This window comes from Eulemur rufifrons, chromosome 23, assembly GCF_041146395.1.
Source record: "Eulemur rufifrons isolate Redbay chromosome 23, OSU_ERuf_1, whole genome shotgun sequence".
Classification (NCBI taxonomy): domain Eukaryota; kingdom Metazoa; phylum Chordata; class Mammalia; order Primates; family Lemuridae; genus Eulemur; species Eulemur rufifrons.
In genome coordinates this window covers 24053075-24065244 of record NC_091005.1, presented here as the reverse complement: position 1 = coordinate 24065244, position 12170 = coordinate 24053075, and the positions used below count along the sequence as shown (strand labels likewise).

General features: G+C 34.8%; 1 protein-coding gene across 3 annotated transcripts in view; it reads left to right on the top strand.

The window, feature by feature from the left end:
• Positions 1–12170, top strand: part of RPGRIP1L (RPGRIP1 like) — a 95005-nt gene that overhangs the window by 37012 nt on the left and 45823 nt on the right. For all 3 annotated transcript variants that reach the window (XM_069456291.1, XM_069456292.1, XM_069456290.1), the window contains 7 exons: positions 835–941; positions 1164–1214; positions 1941–2120; positions 2655–2772; positions 6387–6839; positions 8398–8549; positions 11142–11520. In XM_069456291.1, coding sequence (XP_069312392.1) covers positions 835–941; positions 1164–1214; positions 1941–2120; positions 2655–2772; positions 6387–6839; positions 8398–8549; positions 11142–11520 — 1440 coding nt within the window. The remainder of the gene's footprint in view (positions 1–834; positions 942–1163; positions 1215–1940; positions 2121–2654; positions 2773–6386; positions 6840–8397; positions 8550–11141; positions 11521–12170) is intronic.

Sequence of the window (12170 nt, the reverse complement as noted above, 5' to 3'; positions counted from 1 at the left end):
CAGGCAGACAAGAAAGGAGGATACCTGCCCCTATGAAGTCTAGTGAAGAGTCCACTTAAGAACAAGAGACTAATGCAGTGGGTTTGTTAGCTAGCTGTTATGCTTTAAAAAAAAAAAAAAGCTAAACATATTTAATATAGGCAATGGAATGCCTAGGCAAAAGTAACCATTATCCATTCCTTAGCAATATCTCTAAGTCCACATCCTACTAGTTAATAGTATGAACTCAGTGAATAAGGAACACATATGAATTATTGTTGATAGTACTACCATGCAGTCCTTGAAAATTCATTTCTCCTGTCGTAACAGATTTGTTGAAAGTATGGTTGATTAAAGTATGGATTCAGAGTTTATTTTTCAGTGAAATTTCCTTGTTTTAATACGGAGATTTTATGTTAAGTTGGGAAAAGAAAATTCAAAGAAGTCAAATAGAAAACTAAAAGACAAATTTTTTTTTTCTGCATGCTTTTCAGGACCCTTAATAAGTAAGTAGAAATCATAGATTTAGACACATATTTTCTTAGGTATTTTAAATAGAATGTTCCTTTGAAGTCCCAGAGGCCACAATTTCCTTATATTAATGCTGTGAACTTACATCTTAGGTTTTTGATAAGCAAGTGAATCATGTGGTAGACATATGATAGTGCATGACAGTGTTCATTTGTTCCCCATTCCCCTGCTCCCTTTGTCCAGGTGCTAGCTCAATTTCCTCTCTGACCAGAACAACACTAGATCAAGCTTGGTGTATAAGCGGAATTAAAATAATTTAAAAATGTGTTCTTAGACCTAATTCTCACTTACCTTTCCAATTGTATTGACTTTATTTTTATAAAGACCAAAATGAGAAACTCATTCAAGAGAATAGAGAACTACAGTTACGATATCTGGAACAAAAGCAACAACTTGATGAACTTAAAAACCGCATGAAGTTTTACAACCAGGTGAATTATTTTCTTATTTAGGAAATAAACTCAAAATTTTTGTCTAAATATTTTATGCATAGAGAAAACACTGTACTACAAAGCAAAAGAATACAAATATATTCGTTTATTAATTTATGGTATCAGGCATCTTATGTTCCATGAAGATAATCTGAATAGTTGGAATGTCTCTTGTATTTTCCATTAATATCTCATTGTGAGCTTTTATTTAATCTATTACAGGAGAGTGATATTAATGCTGATGAATTGAGTGAAGCTCTCCTGCTTATAAAGGTAACTTTCTGAAATTCACCATGATTTTCATGTCTACATACAACTGTTTCAGCATAATGACGACCCTTACCTATAACCCTTATATTTGGAGAGTGAATTATTTGTGCATCTTCTGAAACTTAGCGCATCTTTTTTACACATATATATTAATATGTGTTACATGTTTACTAAGACTCAGGAAAGTGGTCAGGTGACATTTAGTTATAACATATACATATTTCATAATGACATCAAAATTACATTTAAACAGACCTTAAAAACTCTTATTTAGAGCACTTTAATTGTAACAAACATTTTGCTTTTCCTGCCTTACTATAAAATTAATCAACAGTTTTCTATCCTGAGAGACCTTGGTGTGCACCCTGTTATCTTAAGTAAGATATTGAATTTTAAATGTAACAAGAAGATATTTTCCAGTTCTAGGATATTCTGCTATATGCAAGAAGACACAGAAAATATACTTCTTTCCTTTTAGATCACAGTGTAGGTTTTAATCAAATGAAGAAATATATATAAATATGCATGGTTCTTTTATATGTCATGAAGTAATAAGGTGTTTTTTTATTTCTATCCAAATATATATATCAGGACTGCTTTATTCCTGATAGAAAAAATGAAAATATATATGTTTTCAATTAATGATTGTTTCTTACTATATTTATATTCATTCATACAGTCACATTTTAGAAATTCTTGGTTTGGTAATAAAACATGTTTTTGTTTTAGGCTCAAAAAGAACAAAAAAGTGGAGACCTTTCCTTTTTAGAGAAAGTAGACAGTAAAATTAATAAAGATCTAGAACGCTCCATGAGAGAGCTGCAAGCAACTCATGCAGAAACAGTGCAAGAACTTGAAAAGACAAGAAACATGCTAATTATGCAACATAAAATTAATAAAGATTATCAGGTAATGTAATACACTAAATCAAGAGGATAGGTTTTCTATAATATTCTACTGAAGATTTACTTTTCTAAGTATCGTGTGTTATTCTTTATTATCATCTGTTAACATGTATTACCATATCTCTGGAATTTAGCTTTTTAACTAGGTACTGAGAATAGTTGAAAAACAAATAATTTTTTTAAGTCCCTAGCTTTAGGGAATTAACAGGAAACGAACTTAACATTTATTAGTGTTAGCACATCCTGTAAATGAGTTATAGTTATCCTGAATCCTGCCATAATTATGTTATGTTAGCTTTTAACAAAATAAAAACTCACCTCCATAAGGAGGAATCTGGAGTTTAGATTATTTTACTCCTGATTTGTGAACAGGGCCAAGCACAGTTTTCTAAACTATAAGCTATTTGAGGTCAGGAAACCATGGTTTACAGCTTCTGGTATTTCCAGGATCTAGAGAATACTTGAAATCGCAGTAGCTTTGAATAATGAAAATGAAACTAATCATAAATACTGAAACCTATTATCTTTTATTTCTTAGATGGAGGTTGAGGCAGTTACCCATAAGATGGAAAATTTGCAGCAAGATTATGAACTCAAAGTAGAACAATATGTTCATCTTCTTGATATCAGGGCTGCGCGCATCCGGAAACTGGAAGGTACAATGTACACAATTTTTTGTCCATAGTAACTAGAGGAATGGATTTTGTTACAGTTCATAGTGTTATCCAAATCTGCACTCGTAATGTATTTTTGCTTTATTTTTTTCCCAGTTCATAAGCTATAATACTAAGTTACCAGAAAGGATATTTTCATCTGATTCTTTTCTGCTCAAGAATTCTTAGTAATCTCCTACTGGTTTTTTAATTCAGTGTTGCAGGCAAGATTTAAAAGTACTTCATAAAGTACCACAGACTCAAATTTACCAGTACCTTTCTAAGCAACCTGTGCACCTCAGCCAAACTGGTCTGCTTGCTCATTCTCACATTCATCTTACTCAGTCCCACCACCATGCCTTTGTTCTTGCTGTGTGCTCTGCCTAGACCTCGTCTAACCTTGACTCCAAGGTATACCCTTCTCTGCTTCTAAATCTAACTCAATGCTCACCTGTGCTGGGAAGCTGGTTCTGATTACTCCTGGCCATCCCTCTACTTGAAATGCTTTTACAGTGATTTTCCCACTTTAGCAAGTAAGAAAGTCACCTGAGAAACTTGTTTAAAATTCAGCTTTCTAGGCCCTACCCCTGGAGATCCTGGGGCCCATGCTTCTTTATATGTATGTATTTAGAAATAAATGCAAGCTATTCAGAGGCAGGTGTAAGACTATATGTTGAAAAACAATAGCTCAGCACTTACCTACCCAGTTTTCCTCACATATACTCAAAAACTATGTATTATATACGCTATGTATTATAAGTGTTCTTCAGCTATTGGATTTTGCACATTCTCTGTAACCACAGTGTAAGTTCTACAATGACAAGTACTCTGTCTCTCTTTCATGTCCACTGCTATGCAATACTTAATTCAGTAATCTATGCCAGCTGTCATTTTACACTCTTGAAAAGTATTGAGATTCACAAAGGCCTTTTGTTCATGAGTTATACTCACTGATATTTACCATGTTGGAAATTAAAAGTAAGAAATCTTAAAAATATTTCTTTTAGCTTATGTTAAAATAATAATAAACTTATTACATGTTAACATAAATTACTTATTTTTAAAAAGTTATGCTCTCCAAAACAAAACAAAACAAAATTATGAAAACAGTGGCATTGTTTTAAATTTTTAAAATTTTTAACATTTTTGTAAATCTTTTCAGGGTCTGGCTTAATAAAAAACAGCTAGATTTTTATATCTGCTTCTACATTTAATCTCTTGTGATACCACACATCATGTAGCCTCTGAGAAACTCCATTATACACTAGTGAGAGAATAAAAATGAAAAGGGCAAATGACATTTTAGTGTTATTATAAAAAGAGTTTTGACCTGAAAAACCCCCAAAATGGTTTCAGGGACCTTTAGGGGTTTCCAGACCACACTCTGAGAACCTCTGCTCTATGCAGAAGGGCTAAACAAATAGCTTTATCTAACTGAACAGGGCTTTCCAAAAGTCAAGGAGCAGTGTGTACCTTTTATTCCAAGTAGTACTCAATAAAAATTTGCTTAATGGAATTTTCTTGGTTAAAAGAGAGGTCACAGAGTTTGGAATTTTCGTTTCTTTCAATTCTTAGTAAATCTTTACCAATGTATTTTATCTGTCCCCTAAATTCATGGATTCATTCCGTAAACATCATCAAGCTCCTAACACATCCTAAGCAAAGTGCTAGGCAGTGAGAACACAAATAGGAAAAAAACTGAAGCACCTCCCTCAGGGAACTCATAAGATGTGGACAAGTAAATAAATGGTTATTCTTCACCAGGAAGAGTATACACTCTGTAAAGCTAAGAAAATGCAAAAAGTATCAAGGAAACATTGAGGAAAAAAATGCCTATTTTTACCTCAAGATTCAAGGAACACTTCATTCACACAGTCGGTATGGAGTCTTTAAAGATGACAGAATTCACCACTAAGTAAAAGTAATGCAAGGCCTTCCAGGCAGTAAGTGAGGCAGATAAAAACGCCCAAAGTGTGAAGCACTGTGACACATTTGAGAAACTGCACTGTGGATCCATCGAATTGGAACTCAGGGTTAGTAAAGGGAAGAAAACCTGGGGATAAGGCTGGAAAGAACAAAGTCCTGAAGGCCCTCTTTGCCTCCCTGATGAGTTGGAACCTTATTAACCTGGAGAACCACTGAGGGATTTTAGGGTAGGGAAGATGAACTCAGAATTGCATTTTGGAGATTAAGCTACAGGTATTGGGAGGAATGGGTAAGATATGAAGGAAGGAAGCAGTTTGAGTTCTATAGTAATCTGCGTAATAAACTGGAAGTATAAATAAGGTATAGTGGAGATAGTGAGGACAGAGAGAAATTTGATAGAGTTAGGAAATAGTGTTGAATAGTCATGACCTTATAAATGTGAAGAGAGTAAAAGAAAAAGAAATCTAGGATGACTGTCTGGGATCTAGCATGGGCAGCTGGTTGAATTAACATCATCACTTGAGATTTAAAGTACAGAAATAGCTAGGAGACAATATGATACATTCTATTTTAGATATGTTGAGTTTGATGTGCCTGTGGCATATCTAGATAGAGTTAAGCAAAACATTAGATACATGGGTCTGGAATTGAGGAAAGAAATCTGAATTGAAAATAGAAATATGGAAGCCTCCAGCATATTGATAGTAGCAAAAGTCATAAAAGTGGATGAGATCACCCATGAGAATGTGTAGACTAAGAAGAGAATTAAAAGTTTACCCTAGTAAACTAACAAAGAGAGAGAATCCCCTAAAGAATAAGAAGAGAGGTAGGAGGAGAAGCAGGGGAGACAATGAGATGAAAGCCAAGGTAGGACAGAAGCTCACAAAAGGGAAAGTGGTCATCAGTGTCAAATGAAGCAAAGAAATCAAGTAATACAAAGATGACTGTCCATAGAGTCTTGCAATAAATTGGTTATTGGTGGTTTTTTCTGTATTGGTTTCACGGAAAAATAAGGCAGATGCTGTTTGCAGAAGGTTTTCGGGAATGTCCGTTAAATGAGTAGTTGGAGACACATGTGTACGTTATTCTTTCTAGGAATTTGGGTGTAACATTAGGAGGAAATCCAGACATATCTTTTTAAAAACAGCTTGAGAGAAGAATAATTGACATACTTTAACCTGCACATATTTCTGTACAATTTGGTGAGTTTGGGCCTATGCATACAACTGTGAAAACATCACCATAGTCAAGATAATAAACATATCCATCACCACCAAAAGTAGAAAAGTACGTGTCTTAATAAGTTAAAGGGAAGGAGCCAGTGGAAAGAGAAATTGACTTTTTAGGAAAGAAGATAATGGACAGAGCAGAGGCAGAGGAGCAGGTGGAATCCAAATAGTTACCTCAGCTGTTCATTCAGAGTCCTTTTTTCTTTTCTTTTTTTTTTTTAATTTTCCCTTTTTCCTGGCTTAGGCTATATTACAACTGAAGTTGTAATTTTGTTTTTGTCTAATAAGTGATGTCAAACGATGAATTTCTATTATTTATCAAAAAATAGTATGGTCATAGAATTTAAGATTGGAACTATTCACCAAAAGTACTCAGATATCCATCCAACCACTTCAAAAGCCGGTTTGTGTCTTCGTATGTCAATATTTTAAAATCTCTCAACTGTGTGTCTTCTCTTGCAGCCCAATTAAAGGATATTGCCTATGGCACCAAGCAGTATAAATTTAAAACAGAAATCATGCCAGATGACTCCGTAGATGAGTTTGATGAAACCATCCACTTAGAACGAGGGGAAAATCTATTTGAAATCCATATCAACAAAGTAACCTTTTCTTCTGAAGTTTTACAGGCATCTGGAGATAAAGAGCCTGTCACTTTTTGTACCTATGCTTTCTATGATTTTGAACTCCAGACAACTCCCATAGTGCGAGGCCTTCACCCAGAATATAACTTCACTTCTCAATATCTTGTTCATGTTAATGACTTATTTTTGCAATATATCCAGAAGAATACTATCACTCTTGAGGTCCACCAAGCTTACAGCACAGATTATGAAACAATTGCAACATGTCAATTAAGATTTCATGAAATTCTAGAAAAAAGCGGTCGAATATTTTGTACAGCAAGTTTGGTTGGTAAGTACAGTTTGTAAGTGTTGGGTGTTTGAATGACTAGTTTACTTTATATATTAATATGGTATTCTACATTAGTATCTTCTCTCATACACTAAGGATGCCTTTAGGGTAAGGACAGCATTCTCTGCCCAAAGTTGATGAACTATCTTAAATGTCATTAATGATGTTGGTACAATGGCTATTAATTTTTTTAAAACTTATAACTGCAGACATTTATTTATCTTATAGATACCTTTGTTTGGTTAAAGATTAATTGTAGCCGGGCACGGTGGCTCACACCTGTAATCCTAGCACTCTGGGAGGCCGAGGCAGGTGGATCGTTTGAGCTCAGGAGTTCAAGACTAGCTTGAGCAAGAGCGAGACTAAAAATAGAAAGAAATTAGCTGGACAACTAAAAATATATAGAAAAAATTAGCCGGGCATGGTGGCACATGCCTGTAGTCCCAGCTGCTCGGGAGGCTGAGGCAGGAGGATCACTTGAGCCCAGGAGTTTGAGGTTGCTGTGAGCTAGGCTGATGCCACAGCACTCTAGCCCGGGCAATAGAATGAGACTCTGTCTCAAAAAAAAAAAAAAAAAAAACTAAACCAGAGCAGGCAGATAGATACTAAATTATGTTTGTATGCTGATGAGAATGATCCATTAGCAAAAAAGAAATTGATGAAGTAGGAGAGAGTAGGAGTAATCTTGTTAATAATATGATATGTTCAGAAGAGTTTATGAATAGAATATTCTCTATTTGACAAATATTGAGTACCCATTATGTACTAGTCCCTCTGGCAGGAGTATATTGGTGAAAACTGTGGCCCTTGCCTTCAAGAAATTTATAGTTAGTTGGAGAAATAGACTTGTGAACAGACACTTAGGCCAAAGCAGTCAGTGCCCTAATGAGGACGTACAGGGTCTTTGAAGAAAGCGTAGGGCTCCTAAGTCTCTCAGGAGCCCTCTTGGAAGTCTTCAAAGAGGAAGCAACATGAAGAGCTGCCTGAGTTGAGAGGAGTACTGAGGATATTCTGGGGAAACATCATGTGAGGGTATATTGCAGACGCTATATATTTGACATAGTTGTGACGTTGTTCCCCTATACTGATGGTACAGTAGAGAAATGGGAAGGTCCAAAGATTTCTTGAAAATTGAATTGTAATATGGAAAGTTGTATTTATAATTTTCAGGTTTCATACTATAAATGTCAGACTATTGAATACAACTTGTTTAAAAAAACAGTACTACAGCAACAAGAAGAATCTAGAGTATTTGACTCAATGTTTAGATTTTTTTTACATATTGCAGGAGGATTGAAATAGTATAACTTGGAATAGCTCAAACATAGTTTGATGGAGTTCTTTAATAATATTTAAAATATAATGAAACTCATACTTCAGAAATAACTATTTTCTTCATCTCTGTTGTTTGCCAATCACACATCATTTGTGAAAGTCATATTATTTTACTTTGCATAAAATGTATAGTTTTAATGCATAATGCCATTGATGTATTTTTTACTGGTATATGTTTTAATTTATAGAACTATTTTAAAGTGAGTTATGTATTGATTTGTAGGAACTAAAGGAGACATCCCAAATTTTGGCACAGTGGAATACTGGTTCCGATTAAGAGTTCCCATGGATCAAGCAATTCGACTTTATCGAGAACGGGCAAAGGCTTTGGGATATATAACATCAAATTTTAAGGGGCCAGAGCAAATGCAATCGGTAAACTTGTTTGGCTTTAAGAGCCTTTTATAACATAGAAATTTTATAATATTTCTTTATGTGTCATTCTTTAAACTGAAATCATTTTCTTTCACAGCCATCAAGTGGCTTTTTTAACTTTTTATTTTGAATTAATCACAGACTCACAGGAAGTTGCAAAAACAGTACAGAGAGGTCCTATGTACCCTTTACCCACTTTTTTCTCATTGTAATATCTTACATAACTATAGTATAATATCAAAACCGGGAAATTGACATTGGTATAATACTATCAACTAGGCTGCATACGTTATTCAGATTTCATCAGTTTCTACATTCAGTCATTTGTGCACGTGTGTGTAGTTATATCACATGTATAGATTCATATAACCACCACCACAATCAAGATAAAGAACTGTTCCATCAACACAAAGAAACTTGCTTGTGATCCCCAGGACATTTTTGAAAAATGTAATCGCAATGCTATTATCACACTTCAAGAGACTTGTTAACAGTTTCTACTGTTAAGGATATAAATAGCTATTATTGGACTGTCAGTTATTGTCCATCTTTTAAATTGTTTCCTGAGGTTTCTGAAATGCAAAGTAGAATGCAAAATTAATATTCTCTTTCTAAGAATTGGGAGTTTAAATGCAATTCCTCAGGGCAGCATTTACGAAACTATGTTTCATGTGACCGTATTTTCAAATGAAGTCCATGATCCAATAAATGCAGAAAGCACTGAATTGACAGAGTTAAATAGGATTCCTCACTTTGTGTATAATGTAAATCTCAACAGGAAGCATAAAGTACACACTTATGTTTACTAACAGAGGGATAGAAGATAGAATATAGTAGAAATGTCTTGGAATGTCTGCTCAAGTCATGATTATCTTACCTTTTTTTCTCTTGGAACTGCCCCCACCCCAATCCATGGGTCCAGCCCCTCAGTGGCCAGGTTTATGTTAGGTGATCCTGCTTTCTCCCACACCCCACCCAATTATAACTAATGATTTAAAATAGCCACTAAACCCCATTTGGGCCAATCAGATTCTGCCTTCTGAAATCAAGAGAAAATAAGACATGCCTGGAACATGTAAAATTGGGAGTTATGGGTAGCCATCTTCTGCCACGTTAACCAGCAAAGGAAGGGAAAGGGATCTGAAGAGAGAGAATAATGACCAAATATACAGAAAAAAATAGAGACCAGACAAAGAGTAAATTCCGGTGGTTTTCTAGTCCACTGCCTTCCTAAGGCCCAACCACATTTCTGCTGTATAGTTCCATGAAATATCCCTATAACCTTATAGTAAGCCCCTTTTTTGTTGTTTTTGCTAGATAGAATTGATTTCTATGACTTTCAATTAAAGAACCGTGACTACTATAACATTGTTAAGAAAGTTAAGAAAGAATGCCACCTGCTTCCCAGACATCACCTTTCTGGCTAGTATTCTTTATAACACACTTTGGGAAATGCTGTTATGGAAATGGAAGTTAAAAATAAAAAAACCAGATTGTTGGTTTTGTTTTATAGTTTAAGGGTTTTAGACTCCCGAATTCTGACTTGAGTAAGTCATTTACTGGTGGGATTTCAGCTTTTGTGGGCAGATTTGGGAAGAGAAGTAGAGGGAGTACTTTTAAATTCATTCCACTCAGCCTTCTGTGGCTGAGGGCAAACTAGCCCTGGGAAAGCAGTATTGTGATTCCCTTCTCAGGTTTCCCCTTTCCACACCACCAGATTTCTCTGCTAAGGAGATTATGACTATAGCTCTATTTTTCCTTCTCTAATAAACTTCTCTTAGAGTCAGGGTCCCAGATGCTCAATTCAGATTCAGAAATGCAGGGGGTCCCTTTGTGGAAGGTAGAGAATTCTCCAACACTAACTAAACAAGGCACTGAAACACTAGCATTCTCTTTGTCACAGATCACATCAGCTATGGAAGATTTAACAGTCAGAACAATTATTTTCTAAAATACTTGTGTGCTGTCTCAGTAATAGTTCCAAAAGTGGCCATAGAGTAGTTTCCAACTCTGCCTAGTAACTCCTTTTGCTCATCTCTCTTCTGAAGTATCCTTCCAATTCTAGCTTTTTATCCCTTCAGGGTTTATCTCTAGCTCAGTTCTCTTGTTCTTCTAACAGTTGGACTTTGATAAACTGGCTAATGTGGCTTCAGATACCTGCTTCTTCAAGTCCAAACAGTCGAGGATGAGGGTCAACCCAAGTATAACAGATCGTTACCCTATATGGGCAGTTCTCTAGTTAGGACATTCATCTTTGGACCCATTGCTCACTGTCGTCTTCAGTTATTAAATAGAACTTAAAAACATCCTACTAACTTTTTTTTTTGCTTTTATTTGGTTTTAGCACCAATCTCTACTTCTATGTTCAGTCTCTCATGTTTGTTGCTAATAATACAGGATCATCTGTTCACACATGTTCTAAAGAATACTGGTTTTGAATAAGAATCAGAGATTCTTTAACTGAAAAGTTAACTATGAAGTGAAAATATACAGCTTTTGTCAATTTACAAAATTATTTTGTTTGGGGGGTGGCAGCTGCTGTTTATCTTTTAATCGTATATTTCTATAATATAAATGTGTATGTTTTTCCAGTTAAGTCAGCAAGCACCCAAAACTGCTCAGCCCAGTTCTACAGATTCCACAGATGGCAACTTAAATGAACTTCACATTACAATAAGATGTTGCAACCACCTGCAGCCCCGTGCAAGCCACCTGCAGCCACACCCATATGTTGTGTACAAGTTTTTTGATTTTGCAGACCATGATACAGCCATCATTCCCAGCAGCAATGATCCACAGTTTGATGATCATATGTGTTTCCCAGTGCCAATGAATATGGATTTGGATCGATACCTTAAGTCAGAGTCTCTGAGTTTTTATGTTTTTGATGATAGTGATACCCAGGAGAATATTTACATAGGAAAAGTCAATGTGCCTCTGATTTCATTGGCACATGACAGGTGTATCTCAGGTAAGCCTATGTTCTTGAATCTATGAAATTGTAAAAACCAAACAAAATTAGACCTCATTGTGGACATTATTTGTTTATAACTGATCTTCTTAACCTTTTCTGGTAATCTTTAAAACTTTAAAGATATATCACTATTTTTTTTTTTTTAGTTATTTTCTTAGTAGTTGCTCTAGGGATTACAATGTGCATCTTAACTTATCACCATCTACTTGAAATTAATACTAACTTAATTCCACTAAAATATAGAAAATTTTCTCTAATTCCATTCTCGCTCCCCTCCTTTGTGCTACTATGGTCATGTATATGTATATAGTATGTCTCTCTATATTATATACTCAATACAGTGTTATAATTATTGCTGTATATAATCATATAGTCTTTAAAGAAGTTAAGAAAAGGGAGGGGAAAAAACTTCATATAGCTCCATTTCCTCCCTTTCCTTTGTGCTATTATCATATACATTTTATCTTCATATGATATAAGCCAACAATATAATTTTACAGTTATTGTTTTATGCAGTTGTCTTTTAAATCACTTAAGAGGAGAAAAGAGAAAAATAAGTATTTATACTGTCTTTTTTAATTATCTATGTAATTACCTTTATTGGTCTCTATTCCTTTGTGTGGATTTGAGTTACCATTTGGTGTCTT